The 16,334-nt window shown below is 25.5% G+C and overlaps 1 protein-coding gene across 3 annotated transcripts; it reads right to left on the bottom strand.

Moving 5' to 3' along the window:
- Positions 1–6,201: 6,201 nt before the first annotated feature.
- Positions 6,202–16,180, bottom strand: LOC126910444 (cap-specific mRNA (nucleoside-2'-O-)-methyltransferase 1). Of its 3 annotated transcripts, none has more exons than XM_050693018.1 (17): positions 16,164–16,180; positions 15,398–15,656; positions 15,071–15,191; positions 14,432–14,616; positions 14,202–14,363; positions 12,427–12,594; positions 12,195–12,362; positions 11,932–12,127; positions 11,656–11,765; positions 11,371–11,600; positions 11,131–11,307; positions 8,585–8,778; positions 8,129–8,248; positions 7,824–8,043; positions 7,542–7,765; positions 7,355–7,466; positions 6,202–6,434 (listed from the first exon to the last, which is right to left on the bottom strand). In XM_050693018.1, the coding sequence occupies exons 2-17, from the start codon at positions 15,608–15,610 to the stop codon at positions 6,314–6,316; spliced, it is 2,721 nt and encodes a 906-aa protein (XP_050548975.1). In that variant the 5' UTR covers positions 15,611–15,656; positions 16,164–16,180; the 3' UTR covers positions 6,202–6,313. The 3 variants fall into 3 exon arrangements, with proteins under 3 accessions (XP_050548975.1, XP_050548973.1, XP_050548974.1); XM_050693016.1 differs by lacking the exon at positions 16,164–16,180 and adding an exon at positions 15,714–15,968; XM_050693017.1 differs by lacking the exon at positions 16,164–16,180 and adding an exon at positions 15,717–15,968.
- Between the last annotated feature and the right edge of the window lie 154 nt (positions 16,181–16,334).

The following is a 16,334-nucleotide window of genomic DNA, read 5'->3' as shown; positions in this document are numbered from 1 at the left end:
ATAAAAAATAAAAGTTAAAGCATTAATAATATATTACTCAATCTTTTCGACGACGTTAAACATTAAAAATTTGAAATTCGAGGAGTACGATTAAAAAAACTTATATTTTTTCTATAATAATAATAATTTATATTGCTTCGTAAATTAGTTCCACTCTTATAAACCTGCCACACGGGATAGTTGCACTCAGTACCTCCTAAAAGCAGCTCTACTATCACCTACAGTCATTGAAATAATTACTAGTTCTTAAGAAAACGAGTTATTCATCATAACTCATAAACAAAATTTCAAAATATTATTTTGATTTTTGATATGTTAATGTTTTAAACATGTATGTATAAAAATTTCGATTCATAACAAATGTTATCTTATTTTTTAGTACTTTAAAGTTGATTTATACAAAAATTTACAAAAGAAACAGTTGAATTTTTTTCGGCTCAGCTTACTAGTATCAAAATAACAACATTAAATAGGAAATTGTAAAAACTTTTAAAAAATATTATTGTTTAGATTGATAGTGGCTAGAAACTAATATGATGATAACTAACTAAAATAAAATGTATATGATAAGCTCAAATTAAAATTAAAAACAATATTTCCTTGTAACTAATACTGTACCTCAGAATTAGATAAATGTAAGTTACATTTTGTCAAATATTTATGAAAGCACAAAAACAGAAAAATTGAATTTCTTTGAATTGCAACAGAAATTAAAAAAAAAGTTAGCATGTTAATATTATTGGTCTACGTTAAAAACTATATAGTTAATTTTTTTATATGAATTATATTGAGCTACGTTTTTTGGCAAAACTCAAGTTAGGAATTAAATTTTTATAACTTTGATAAGATATGGAAGAGATAATCGTAACAACACTTTGTTAATTATAGTTTGATAATATTTCATTTCGCGTACAAAAATATAATAACCTGAAAATGCATTTTTCAAATTATTAAAAGAAACAAATCAAAAATTAATTTTATTAAAGAAAATTTATTATTCTATGTATAGGTTTTTATTTAATGAACCACTTAATTAATAGAATTATAAAAATAATATTGAACATTTTTATTTTATCTTATAATCAGGGCTCAAGATTTATACCACTTAAAATCGTCAAAATAAGCTCTTTAGATAAAGCCTTAACACGTTGACGACGGTGGGTGTTACTGGTGATGATACCCAGACTAATTTTTGAAGACCAATGACAGAATATTAAAAACGGGTCTCGTCGCCAACTTGTTAAACACGATCATAAGCATTAAAAAAATTTTAAATCAGCAAAAAAAATGTGTAATGAAAAAAATTTTCTTTGTAATTTTTAAATTTTTGTTTTACATGATTAAAACTACTGAATGTACTATAATTCTATACAGAGTAGTTTTTTTAACGCTAACCAACTGATTTCTCTTAAAATAATTATTATTTTTAGTATTTTGAAGTTTAAATTTAATAATTTAAACCTTTTAATTTCATCCCTTAAAAGGTTGTCAACTTTAATTTTTTAAATTGTAATATAAATTTTAAGCTAGCTTATCAAATAGTAAATGATTTAATTAAGAAAATAACTGGACGATAACGATTTTTAGATTTGTGCTTTGAAAGTTATTAACATGTTTATATCTAAACGATGAAGAGTGACGATCAACGATGCGGTTGAGAAATGTGCTAATGATAAATGTATTCACATCCGCACCTCACAAACCCAACCAATCTACATTATAAAATCCTCATAATTTCCAAAGTACTGGTTAAAATGTTGTTATTAATCGGTCATTTTCTTAGGGTATTATCACATTAGGGAGGTTGCATCGCGCAACGAAACCGTCACAGTTACGCCACTAAAACGGACCCCATGAGTTTTTATGAAACCGGTCAGACTAGAGCGGTAACCACCCACGACATGCAGCGGTTGATGGCGCTGCCACACTGTTCATTTGTTTTGTAAGCACATAGTTTTTCAATCAGCGGTGTCATATTTCATCAGGAACAACGTAGAACAAAAAAGCATATTAGTACAAAAAATAATTTTAGTAAAAGATATATATATATATTTATTGGAAAGAAACTAATCCTGCTGAACTTATGAAATAATCTCTTACAGTGATCCTTCAAAGTTCTGGATCAAGAGGTATTTTGATAGTCCTCTAGAATATTTGAGTGAAACACTCGCCATTTATTGGCTAAAATACTGAAAGCGCATTTTAATAATCGCTGGATCTCGATAAATGGTAATTAAAAACCAGTGTTTTTTCGGTTGAGCTACATCCCGGAAACGATCTAAAAAAATTCTCGTGTAGTCCAAAAGCTTCATCAGCTACAAAAACGAATTGGTTGATAAGAATTTTCTGTATTCGGTAGGCAAAACGGCATTGACAAATTTAACATTTCCGAATATAATTTTTTGACCAAAAGAGATTTTTTTAAAAACTGTTGAGTTCCCTTATGTTTTACATGCACCGATATCAATAAAAGTAAAATAATACTCCAAGTTTACCACAGCGATTAAGAGAACGAAAAAATATTTTTTTATAATTAAAAACAATGAGCCTGTGGTATTTGAATTAATACACCGAAGTGTTTACCATCAATTACTACGCCCCCAGACTATTGGGAAAATTCATTTTCCAATCAAATTTTTCGGCTATATCTAGTCAATTGAGTTTGGAATATAAAATTTTTCTGGTTGTATCTTTCAAATAACTTTACAGGTCTCATGAATAATTGTTTCAATAGTACATTTACCAAAAAAATATTCATACTATAAGGATACAAATGTACTTCCAATAGAAATCTAAATGTTGAGAAATTAAAAATAATAAAAATCAATTTCCAAACGATTTTTAGTAGTGTTGTTATTAGATTAAATAACTACGCTTTTTTTTAATTAATTAATTGGTATCTGACAATTGGATTTAAAATAATTTATTATAATTATACAGTGTTCAATAAGAAAAGAATAATAGATCATTTGTTACAAACAATGATAATAATAGAAACCCGTATGTTACTAAAACTTGTACCAAAATAAAAAGTTTACAGAAAAGAAGTATTTTTCACATTTTCAATAGCCAAAAGCATAATAAAATATATAAGTAGAGAACGGATTTTTAGGTTTATACACATTTTTATTCATCACATTGTATCTGATAACCACCGTTATTCATTGTAATTAATTTGTTTGTATCATATATTAATTGTTTGATTTTCCAAAGAAATGGTCTACAAAATTGTATTAATTGTATTAATACCTGGCATTAATTAATAATTTGTTGATTTTATTAAATACTTAAGCATTGATTATATAATATTTTTTTTGAAAATTTACTTTAAATTTAATTTTATTGACAAAAAATATGATGTACAACAATTAAGTATTGATGTAGTAATTCATTGTATACATAATTCTTACTATAACTTGTTTACAAATTTATGAAGTACTTTAAGTAATATAAATCAAATTATCTGTACATTTACAAGTTTAAAGAATATTAATAGAATATTTTATAATATATATGTAACATATTTTAAGATATTAAGAACCTAAAAATCTTTAATGATAAATTACAATTTGAAGGTTAGGCTCAATCGTTATTTAGCAGAAATTGGTACACATGAATAGTTTTTTTTTTGTTATATATGATAGAATTTTACTTAATAAGTCATCAAATGAGTTTGAAGACATTCGAAATACTTTTCTGAAACATCACTATATTCCGGGAAAATTCGAAAAAACAACCGCTACTTTGACGGGTAACAATAAAAGGGTGTACTCAGTATCTTTTTTTTTTCCATAGGTGAATTCAATAAGCTAAAAGCATTAGCAACTGCAATTATTTTGGCAGTATATTGATAATCTATACTTAGAAATAAAAAAAAAAGTTATATTATAATTATGTAATCACACTTTAACATAAGACTTACTCTTTCGATGGTATTTATTTAATGCATACGAAATTATTTGATTAAATAACATTATATATATTAACATAACAAATAAAAAATAAAATTTAAAAAATAGTAAAATATAATAATAATTATTATTATCATACAATTATAATATATACATGTATAATAAATAAAAATAAACTTTATTTCAGATTAATAATATCTAACTAAATTAACCAAATATGATCAACTCCGCAGACTTTTCGTTTGACAATAAAGCAATAAACAAATAATCAGACTAATTTTTTTTTTTAAATATTTCTTAGTTCAAAATTAGATGTGAAACCGTCATAGTGTGACTTCAAGTGGTTGAACCGCGGCTGTTTGCCCCGTGTAACTGCCCTAATGACAGTACTCTAACACAAATAAATACAGCCAAGTAATAGATTTATTTTTTAATTTAAGTATAGTCACTGGCAACAAAGGTCATTAAATTGAGGTAATTAGAAAATTATATATTGTTCAGTAAGTTATCCCTGTGGATAAGAATACTTCCACGGCCCCTCTGCTAGTCGTAAGAGGAACTACTGAGGTTGCGTCAGGTCGACAGCTGACGTAAAATTTTTGTAAAAAAGTTAAAGTAATCATGAATAAAACTTAGGTGAATTGTCTCATTTCGGATGTACGCGGGGACAACAGTTGAAAAAAAAAATATAATGTTTAGTAAGTAAGGAAACGAGTTTCTATTGTTCTCATTATTTGCCAAATAGACTATAGACAGTTACATAAAAAAAAAATTAATTTTTTCATACTCAAGAAATTTTTTCTAGCTGTGCCCATATATGTAATCTCTGCATGCAAATGCCTCAACATTTTTATCTACGTCTATCTATGTATATATAAGTTCAAACAATTTATAATATAATAAAAATTAATTGTATTGCAATAATTGCTACTGATTATTTTAGGAGTCTCACACGTGAATACCTGACATCATCTCTCGTAAGATTGAAAAAGGTAATATGGGGTGCTAAGGGACTATCCTTTTATTCAATCCAGTTGCTTATACTAGGCCTAAATAATATGTATTCCCATTGTATTGGATGCTCAGGTGGAATCAGGGCCGTCCTAAGGCCGGGGCGAGCGGGGCCCCGCGCTTCGGACTCGTCGTTTGGGCCCCGCGCTAACGCACTTAAATAATCTTAAGTTTTCTTTGAATTAACTATTTACATATATTATAAATGTAGTTTGAATTTTTATTTGACAATATTATATTATTAAATAAATGAAATAGAATGTTATATTATTTTTGAAATAATACTTTATGTATGTTAACATTTGAAATGGTTGAGATTACGACTTACGTGAGTGTAATTTTTTGAGAGAGTTTTTTGGTAGGCCCCGCAAATATAGTTATGCCCTTGGCCCCGCAAAGTGTAGGGACGGCCCTGGGTGGAATAACAGTGTTAAGCGAGTAATATTGTATTTTTGTTCATTTCTTTTAGAGATGTGTTAGATTTCTTTCAACTGATATATGCTTTTAGATTATTTCTTAAGTAATTAATAAATTAATTAAGATTTCAATTGCACCATTTAATTTAAATGTCAAGAATTACCTTGAATTTGATTACTAAGATTTTCACTCTAAAATAATTTATTTATGAAATGTATTATTTTTTATTCAATGTCTAGTTATCATTTAAGTGTTTGAAAAAATTGAAACTAAAAAACTTTTTTTTTGTTGAGAAATTATACAATATTATATGTACAAATAAAAACTAACAATAGTTTTTTTGTTGTTACATTGTTTATTACTCGCATTAAAAATTAATTTATATAGTTTTGAATGTGTGTTAATTCATAGACGTATATTCAATATGATATGGAAATTTAATATAAACTAAATGCCAATATTAATCTTACCAATTAGAACATTACTACTTCCTAGGAAACAAATTTGCATCGTTGACATTCCTATCAAAGTTCAAGGCAATAGTTAAACAAATACGAATTTAAAAAACATATACATATTTTTGTATTACGACTTTACTCTTATCTTATTAACTATACGTAACACATTATTGACTAATAACAAAAAATTGTTATTTTTTTTACAGCATTTAATAGTTTATTATTTTATTTATAATATATGAATTTGTTATGAAGAATAAATATATATATATATATATAAATAACTAATATGGCAAATATAAGTGTACAGTCTTAATTGTGTTAAACAAAACATTGCCTAAAAAATTAAATGAGAGACTTTGGTATTTTTATATTCAATATAAAAATTGGTTGAGTTGTGTCGGTTAAAAAAATACAAACAAAAAGTTTTTATTTGAATAAGTCTAAAACAACAAACATATTTGAAATTATTGTACATAAGTAATTATTTAATACAATATAATAATAAAAAATTAATTAAACAAGTAAATGACGTAAAATATCTTCTTTTTGTAACTGCTGTTCTTTATTTTCAGGGACAATTGGATTACCATGTTCATCCATCCAAAACCATATTTTGTTTGTTTTGCAACATTCCCTGGATATAATTCAATATAATTACAACAATAATTATGTAACAATTTGTTAAATCAGAAGTGTTGAATTTAAAAAGCTTGAATAAAAGATTTTGTTTTTGGAAAATTTATACTCAAAAATGTTGATATGACTATCAAATATATCACATTTAATCAAAACAATATTTATTTTAATAAAATCACTGTCTTTAATAGTAATATCACAAGATTTAATTCTCGATTGATAAATACTACCTTTTAGTTGAAGAAAGTTTCAACTACTCTAATCAAAGCCTTTGTATAATTTATAAATAAACTATGTTAAATAGTTATAGTAAATTCTTGCATGCAATCACGGCTAAGATATAACATAATTTTAAATAAAAATAATAACTATTATATTTAAAAAATAGAGACACCCAGAAGAGTTGCATAATATAATATTAGAGGGTATGATAGATGCAGAATATTCCCAAAACTCTTATATAGGACAAATTAAATGTGATACAAGAGTCAAAACCTTTAAGGAAATAAAAAAAAAGGCAAGTAACCGGATAGAATGGAAAATAGGAGTAGTAAACCAACCATTGGGTTGATAAAAAAAAAAAAATTTTTTTAAAAATGACATATTTAGAAAAATAAATCAATTGGGTCCTTTATCTAATAAGAAATTCAATTTAGAAAATATGTGAAAATATAGATTTATAATTAAGATATTAGCTCTGAATGATGAAAATAAATGGTTTTGTGAGATGTTTTTTAATGCTATATAACCAATGTTTAGAATAAACAGTCTCCTTAGAATTGATTTTATTATAAGCACTTAAAGTGATTGTTCAGGTCAATTATCTCACATATTTGTAAAGAAAAAAACAGCACGACTAAATATTAATTTTTTTAAGTACTATGAAAAATTAAAATATCAATGTATATAAAATAGTACCTAAAAGAAGCATAGGCAGGGGTTGGATTTTGTTCTTCATAAATAGATGATTGATTAGGATGCCAATAATACATTTTGTTGTATGTTCGAGAAAGAGCTCTCATCCATGGTTCTAAATTTTGTTTATATTTACTAATGAGCAAATCATTAAAATAAAATTAAAGTATTCAATACAAAAAAGACTAACTCATTGTAGCATTAATAAATAACATTCCATTTGCCCAACAATACTTGCGCTCATCAAGTGAATACATTTTTACTTGTTTGCGATGATATTTTGACCACCTTAAGTCAATTCTTTCAAATATTTCAGAAATGTTTTCTAAATACTCGGGTTCTTTTACCCTTATTTTAGTTTGATCAGAATCCAAAGTATTCATTGATTTAGCAAAATTTTTGCAATATTCAATTCTTAATAATAAATGTTTATATTAACAACAAAGTAATTTTTCATATGTTTATCAATTACCTGGTTAAATAATGCTCACTACTGATATCAATATTGCCAAGTTTACATGCATCTATTATATGCAATACTTTAACTCTTAGCTGGCCAAGATTTTCTCCTTCTAATTCATATACTAATTCTCCATACACTAATGTACCAGGACTCATTGTAATATTTTTTAATGACTCATTACTGGTCCATCGACCATTATTTAGTTCATACACTTGGCTACCACCTAAACCTAAATAAAAAAGATATTTATTGTAATAATATTAATACAATCTCAATGGTAAGATTCATATAAGTTATACATTATTTATGCTTACTTATGAAAAATGTTGGAGGTTTATAGTCATTTAACAAAACACAATGCCAGTCATATTTGGATTTAATGTTTTTCTGGAAATTCTTTTTATTCAAAATTTCTGGAGTACATTCCAAGAAATCTTTATAAGACAATAAAAAAAAAAGTATACACATTATATGTAGGGTGGTAACATAACTTATGAATAAACACTACTCAGTTTAAAAAAAAAAATTCTCTAATCTGATTGTAACACATTATTTTTGTAACTAGTAATTTTTATAATAAAGAAACTATTTAAATGAATTCCTACTGCAATATCACAATTTTTGATATAATATCATTAACGGGGAAATTAAAATTTTCATATATAATTTAAATAATTATAAGTATTTTTACATTATTATTATTATTATTATAGAGAATTTTCCAGAGACAAATATTACATAACAAGTATAATTATTAAATTTAAACTTGCCTTTTGATCCAGTAATTAAATTGTTACTAGCAATATGAATATCTCCTCTAAAAGGAGCTCGTCTGACATCATCTTTAACATTCCACATTTCTAAGCATTTTTTTTTTAAGTCTTTTTGGCGGTCATCAGCTAAACGATGATCTTTTGTAAAAGCAACTATTTTTGATAAGCTTAATGCTTGAATTTGTCCTAACCTATACAACAGGAAATATTTTTGTTTCAAAAATTTAATTATGATTAACAGGTAAACACATATATCAACAACTTAAATCTAATTGTCATTGAAATACGGAATTGTCTGTCAATGTGGAATAATAACCAATCTATAAAAGTTAATTGTAAATTTTTTGAATAAAAGAGACAATAAAAAATATAAACTTGCAACTTAAGATGTAATGTTAATAAACTTATTCTCTAGACCATTGTATTTGTACAGTAGACATATCATTAAACTTTTATTTAAACTAATAGCTAATTGTTCTTCTTCTTCCTCACCTTAATGCCAACTACTTGGGTTCGGCCACCCTTATCCTAAACTTCCACTTGACACAATCTCCCACATCCTCTACGCTCACATCAGCTGTCCTCATATCGCATTCAATAACATCTCTCCAACTCTTTTTTGGTCTTCCTCTACCTCTTTTTCCTTCAACATTCATTTCTACAACTGTTCTTACGGCTTCTGATTTTTCTCTTCTCATAATATGACCAAACTATTTAAGTCTATTTTCTCTCATCTTATCCACGATTGACGCTACACATATATTCCCTCTTATATGCTCGTTCCTTATCCTAATCTTTTCTAGTTACTCCACTCATCCATCTAAGCATTCTTATCTTTGCTACACTCATTCTCTGCTCTACTTTCTTATCAATCGTCCAACACTCTGAACCATACATCATAGCTCCTATTGAAGAAACTAAACTAATAGCTAATTATATAATAATAAATTAATCACTTGTGGCTATTATTTAAAATTTAAACTATGTTTAAAACAATAATTAGAAACTAAAAAATATTAAAAATATTTAACTCAAAAAGCCACAAAAAATGATTGAAATACGTATTTTGGGAACAATGCTATCATTATCAACACTAAACACATACTGACATCCAGACTGGAAAAAACCGCCTAAGATTTTATATATGTCAGTAGGGGTATATTAAATACCCCTATTGACATTATCACTAAGTATATAGCTAATTTTAATTGAATTTTTAAATTTATATTTATATTGTGTTTATACAATTTCGACATAGATGATCAAAAACTAGATTAAGTAATTTTGACAACTTATCCTTTAATGATTAAATTTTTTAGCTTCGATGTGAAGCTGAGAAGGTATTGGTTTTACTATGATGTGTTTTTTTTTATTTTTTGTGTTTGTTACCACTTTTTCTTAGCTCTCACCGAACCAATTTCTTTCAATTGTACGTCAAAAGATCACAAATCGTATCTAGTCGAAGACACTACCCTCAAAAATTGAAAAAATTTCCCTCGTTCCCAGTAAATGGGGGAAATCTCCAAAAAAATTACAAATTTAAAAATCTCTAATTTTCGAAATTTTTTTACTTAAAACTGCCATAACTTTTTCAAAAATGAACAAATCAGTATAATTTTTTTATGTAGATGCATGATATCATTACCTTTTATTTGGTATATTTTTTTTATAAATCTGATTCTTTACCTGCCTACAGGGGGAGATTCAAAATGACAACTTTTTCACAAAAAAATTACTTTTTCAACTTAATTTTTGAAAATGTTCTGGAAAGTCTGACACTTTTATATATATCTTAAATTAAAGCTAATGTAATGTACTTTATTATGGGGAAAAAAAAAATTCGGACTTTATTTTGTCTTCACAGTAAAACTGGCTACCAAATGCTATTTTTGTGTGAAAATTCTCGATTTTATTTTTTATATTTTTAACTTTATAATGCTATAACTTATTGAAAAGTGTATGAATCAACACAATTTTTTTATGAGAAATAATATTTTTTAATATCCCTTTTTCATTTGACATACTTTACCTTATAATAATAAAAATTGATCACTTGTGGCTAATTAATTAAGTAAAATTAAAACTATAATAAAAATATTATTAATTTAAAAAAAACTAAAAAATATTAAACTCAAAGCCACAAAAAATTAATGAAAAGTCACGGATACGTATTTCGGAAACAATCTTAACATTATCAACGCTAAACACATACTGCGTAACATTGTTTCCGAAATACGTATCCACGACTTTTCATTAATTTTTTGTGGCTTTGAGTTTAATATTTTTAATATTACTTAAATACTTTATCTTAATCAAGATATTAATAAGGAACTAGCAGATCATGTAGCTTTTGGAATAATCTACCAATTTTTTTAAATTAAACACTATCTAAAGATTTGCATCAAAGCCTTTTTTTTTTATAGTGATTTTAATCACTGTCAGATATCATTATACTTGATCCAACTATGCTACGTCACCACTGTACCACGACCCCCCTGTGCTGGGTTTTTTTTTTTTAGTTGTAAATTTATACAAGAACTTACTTGTTATTAGATTTCCATAGATAGTTGAAAAAAATAGAATCTTTAGTTATTTCTTCAAAAGGAACTATACTCAAAATGTCTTCATTAGAGCCTAGTTCATTCCATGTTATATTTACATGAAATAAATACTTTTGAATATCTTCAATATTGTTTTTCATTGATTTACATATAACATATCTTTAAATAATTAATATAGTTTAGTCATAAACTAATGGTTATTTAGTTATAAAAATATGTTACCTTTCAGAGTTTGCTGGTCTACTAGTCACGGGTTTATAAATACTTATTTTTTTAAAACAATGATACAATAAATATAAAAGTCCCGCACTAAATTCAGTAAATATGTCAAATAATTTACACATAAAATGTCCATTGACTTGTAAAATATTTAATGCTGCCAAGGTTTGACATAAATATAAACGTTTCGACAGTATTTCTTGAAAAGTTTCTTGACCTTCCACAGAAAATCCCTAAAAGTTTATTATTCAATAAACAAAAATTTTATAACTTAATTATAGCGCATACTCCATCAGCCATAACAAAATGTACTCCTTTCCCTTGTGTTACATTCATGACAAAATCTTTTAAACTACTGATATTTTTTGGTTTGTAAATATCACCATCTCCAGCTGAACCTAAAATAAAATTACATTTTTATATTAGACATTCAATTTAAAAACGAAAAAATTCAAAATATTTTAGGAATATAGTAGTAAATAATTTAGAATTTAAAATTTTTTTAATCAGAATACATAATAACAAGAAAACTAAACACATAATTATAAATTTAAAACATATTACCATAATAAGTTTGAAAAGATTCAGGAGACCCAGCATAAAAATCATTTAGTTTGAAGTCGTTTTCATTTCTCAATGTAAAACCAATACCTTTTGCTCTCCAACCTTTACGCCAAAGTACATACTCAGAAAACCCACCAGGTCCAGCACAAATATCTGCAAAGTACACTAAGTCACTAGGTCCTGATAACATACTTGACTAAAATAAATACAATGTTTTATTTATAAATAAATAATAACAAATGAATTTTTTTTTTTTAAATTACCCCATTACTATATTTTGGTTCAGTGAACATAAAATCACAAGCCCAATCTATGTTGGCCATTTTCATAGCAGCTCTATTTTGAAATATACCATTTTTTATAGTCTCAAACGGATTAGCTTTGGTTCTGGCTTGTCGAAACTCATGATCATCAATGTTATCCAAAACATTCTAATGTAATAATTAATATTTTATATATATAATTATTAAATTTTACTTTAAAGATGTAATTTACCTTACTCGAGTTTACAACTTTAAAAATTTCTGGATCAGCAAACTCTGTTGTTTGATCATATGTTAACTTTTTTTCACCTGCCTGAATCCAGTACAACATATTTTTATATGTCAATGAAACAGGAGTATCATTTTCTACCCATTCTGTTATTTTTGATAATTCAGTAAGCTACAAATATAATAAACATCACTACTACTTATCAATAGAAACAATATATTTATCTCTTAAAATATAAAAAGAGTTTTTTTTTCATTACCTTTAGTTACATATTATTCCTGAATTTTTTCTATAAGATATGTTAATTTCATATTTTTACAATTACGTTTATTGAAATATGAATATGTAATTATACATGAAATTAGATTATATATAAATATATAATATAAATTATATTATACATAAAATATAAAATATGTATGAAGTGATTTTTTTACTCATCCTATAGTACTAATTATTAACAATTTAAAGTATTGACTAGAGGTGAAGAGAGAATGCTGCTATTTTTATCACTAGACATTTTTCAGCCTCACTCTTCCTCCTACATAGGTTAATAAATGTTAATAACTTCTGAAATACTGATGCAAAAGTTGTTCTCAACTATTAATTTTCTTAATTACATTATTTTTTTATTTTATAAGATAATTAAATATGTATATTAATAAAAATAAAGTTAACATCCCTATAAGACATAAGGGATAAACATAAAAAATATTTTTTAAAAGATGAATAAAGAAATATATGAGAGAAATATATAAAAGTCAAAAAAAGTTATTTTACCAGAAATTGAGTAGCTAGATTTAAAAGAATTACTCTGTATATACAGAGTGATTCATCTAACATTGACTATTTAATTAATCAATAATAAATAATAATAAGTATTTTTGATTTATTTTAATTTCATTTATCACACTAAAAAAATTTTTTTAAAAAAAATGGTAGTACAGTAGAGTTGTGACACAGTATGAACATAACATAGTTGGTACAAGTATAGATGATATATGACAGTGATTAAAATCACTATCATAAGAAACGCTTTGATGAAATTCTATAGGTAGTGTTTAATTTTAAGAAATTGGTGGATTATTTTAAAAGAAAAATTAACTTCTATTTTTTGTTCTACTTTGACTGCCATTTGCACATAGAAAATAGGTTATCGGTACAAATTTTTTTTTTTTGAACTTCTAGTACATAAAATGCGCTTTATGTTAAATATATTTAAAAGACGCAATATTTCCGGAACATTAAATGTTAGATTTTCAAAAATATAATATCAAATGAAAGGGAAATATCTAAGGTTTCAATAAAAACAAAATTATGTTGATTCATTTTTCAAAAGTTATAGCAGTTTTACGAAAAAAAAAAAATGAAAAAAAAAGTCAATATTTACAGATTTTAAAAATTGTAATTTTTTAGGAATTTGCGCCATTTACAGGGAACAAGGGAAATTTTTTCAATTATCGAGAACAATGTCTTCAACTAGATACAAATTGTGATCTTTTGACGTATTATTCAAAGAAATCGGTCTAGTGAGAGCTAAAAAAAAATGGCAACATACACAATCAAAAAAAATTTCATAGTAAAATTAATATTTTCTTAAGTTGCTACGAAGATAAAATGTTCATTATAATTATTCACAATTAATTAAATGATCTACAATAAAAAAAATACCTAATATAATAATATATTTGTATTAAGTATTTTACAATATAATTCATATTTAAATAAACCTAAAAATAGAAATATAAAATCAAAGATTTGTTATAAACAATAATTACCTCTTTCATATCAGAGTTCCAATCTAATATAAAAGCATCTTTAGGCGCTTGTGAACTAAAACCTAACCCTCTTCGGCCTTTTTGTGTAGGTAATTGTACAGGATTAACTGAACCTTGGGCATTTTTTCCTAATCCTTCTCCTTCTTTATAACCAATTTTTTTCTAAAATTGATAATTTTATAGAAAAACTTGGTAGAACAATTAATTTGATAAAATAATAAAAGAATTACCATCAAAGACATTCCTTTATTACTACTTTTTTTTTCGTTTTCAACATAATCTTTGGAAGATTGATCATCTGAAGAATTTGAATCTGATTGATAACTAAATTTTGAACAGTTATCTAAGCTTTGCCTAGTTGATAATTTCTTTTTTTGGTGAGATACAGACTCATATGGATCACTGTCTGAATTATCTATAAAAAATTAAAAAAAAAAAATTATTACCTGAAATTAAACGTGGATATTTTGTAAAAACTTATTTTTTTCTGATATTTAAATATTTCATAATTTAAAAAGAATAATAATTGATATAGTAAGAAATATGGTATCCTAAATAAAATTAACAATTTAAAGTCCTTTAAATTTATAGCCATATTAAATTTATTTCATAAACACTAATCAAATGTTTTTTTGTTGGTCGATGGTAGGGACCAATGTATATTCCAACATTCAAGATAATATTTATGTTATTTATTTTATATACCACATTTAATTTTGTAAAATGTATGAAATTAAATATATTATACATATTTATAATTTGAAATATAAGAAATGTATATCATTATTTTTTTATTAAAACTGTAATCCTATGATTTCTACTTTAAAACTTTAAATTATTATATAATTGTGTTTCAAAATTAATTTTACCAGAACCAATTGTATTCTTCATAAAACTGCAAGGGTTACTCAAATAAGATTTTTCTTCACTGTTTAGTGCATTTACATTAACAAAATTACTTTCAAGAGTATCTTCCATATTTTCAGAATTCTAAGATATTTAAAATCACAACTAAATGTTATTAATTGGGAACAGGCGTAACTAGGAGGCTTGGGAAGTTAAGGGAATAAGTCAATGAAGAAAATATTTGTATATTGTTAAACATCATTAGGGTCAAAAAAAGAAAAGAGCAAAAGAACCTCCATAGACATTTTTTTGTTACGCCTAGTTCTTAAGGTTGTATATGTATTTATTACTTCAGATGATACTGGAATAGTTGATTTATGTTCAAAGTTTGGGTACTTTTTTGGTTGTTTATTTTTTTTTTGTTTCTTAGCTTTTTTGACATTATCAGCAACATATGGAAGATCAGATTGTCTCCCATCGTTAGTATAAAATTTAGATGTCACTGTATCTTCATAAGTTCTCTTTTTTGTTTTCTTTTTCTTAGTATGTAAAATTTGAAACATTTCGTCTTCTAGAGATACATCACTGCTATCTGACAGATTAGCTGACCTAAAAATATTTAATCAAAACATAAAAATAATTCATTATTTTTCAAATAGTACTCACAACATTTTAGAAAAATTTACTGAGCGTTTAATCTAAAATATACTACTTAATTTCATGTAAAAATTAAAAAAAATTTATCCAGTGATGATAAAAAAACAACTAAAAAGTTTGTTTATTTACATATTACAAATACCACTGATCATACAAAATACGTTAACAATAAATTCTATAAAAATGATAGAAAAATTGTCATAATTATATAGTAATATGCAACGTTTTATGAACTATTAAATTATTTCTTTAATTATGTCGTTCATAATGATAGTGCGTTTATTTTACGTTGGATACTTGATTTTAAAGACTGAAAGAATAACGATCGAAAATTAGAGATAACAATGTTATCTATCGTGAATTCGTTACCATTTCATGGTCATGAACTAGCTTAAGATTAAATTTTGTGGTCTAGTAGTCTACAGAAAAGATAATATCAAAAGAGAGTAAATAACTTACCCCTTTTATATAAGGTGTATTGTCATTATTTCGTTTTTTATTGTTTTGCTAAAGGTTAATCAACGCAAAAAGGATTTTCTATACATTGTCCCTTTAACTGATACGTTGAGAGTATATGTCTGAGTGGTTAAGCGATGAAACTATCAACCTCTAGGTCGTCCGTATGGCTTC

This window comes from Daktulosphaira vitifoliae, unplaced genomic scaffold (genome assembly GCF_025091365.1).
Source record: "Daktulosphaira vitifoliae isolate Bord-2020 unplaced genomic scaffold, ASM2509136v1 Scaffold_1, whole genome shotgun sequence".
In the NCBI taxonomy this organism is placed as follows: domain Eukaryota; kingdom Metazoa; phylum Arthropoda; class Insecta; order Hemiptera; family Phylloxeridae; genus Daktulosphaira; species Daktulosphaira vitifoliae.
The sequence above is the reverse complement of the archived record's forward strand: the minus strand, read 5'-3'. Positions and strand labels throughout refer to the sequence as shown.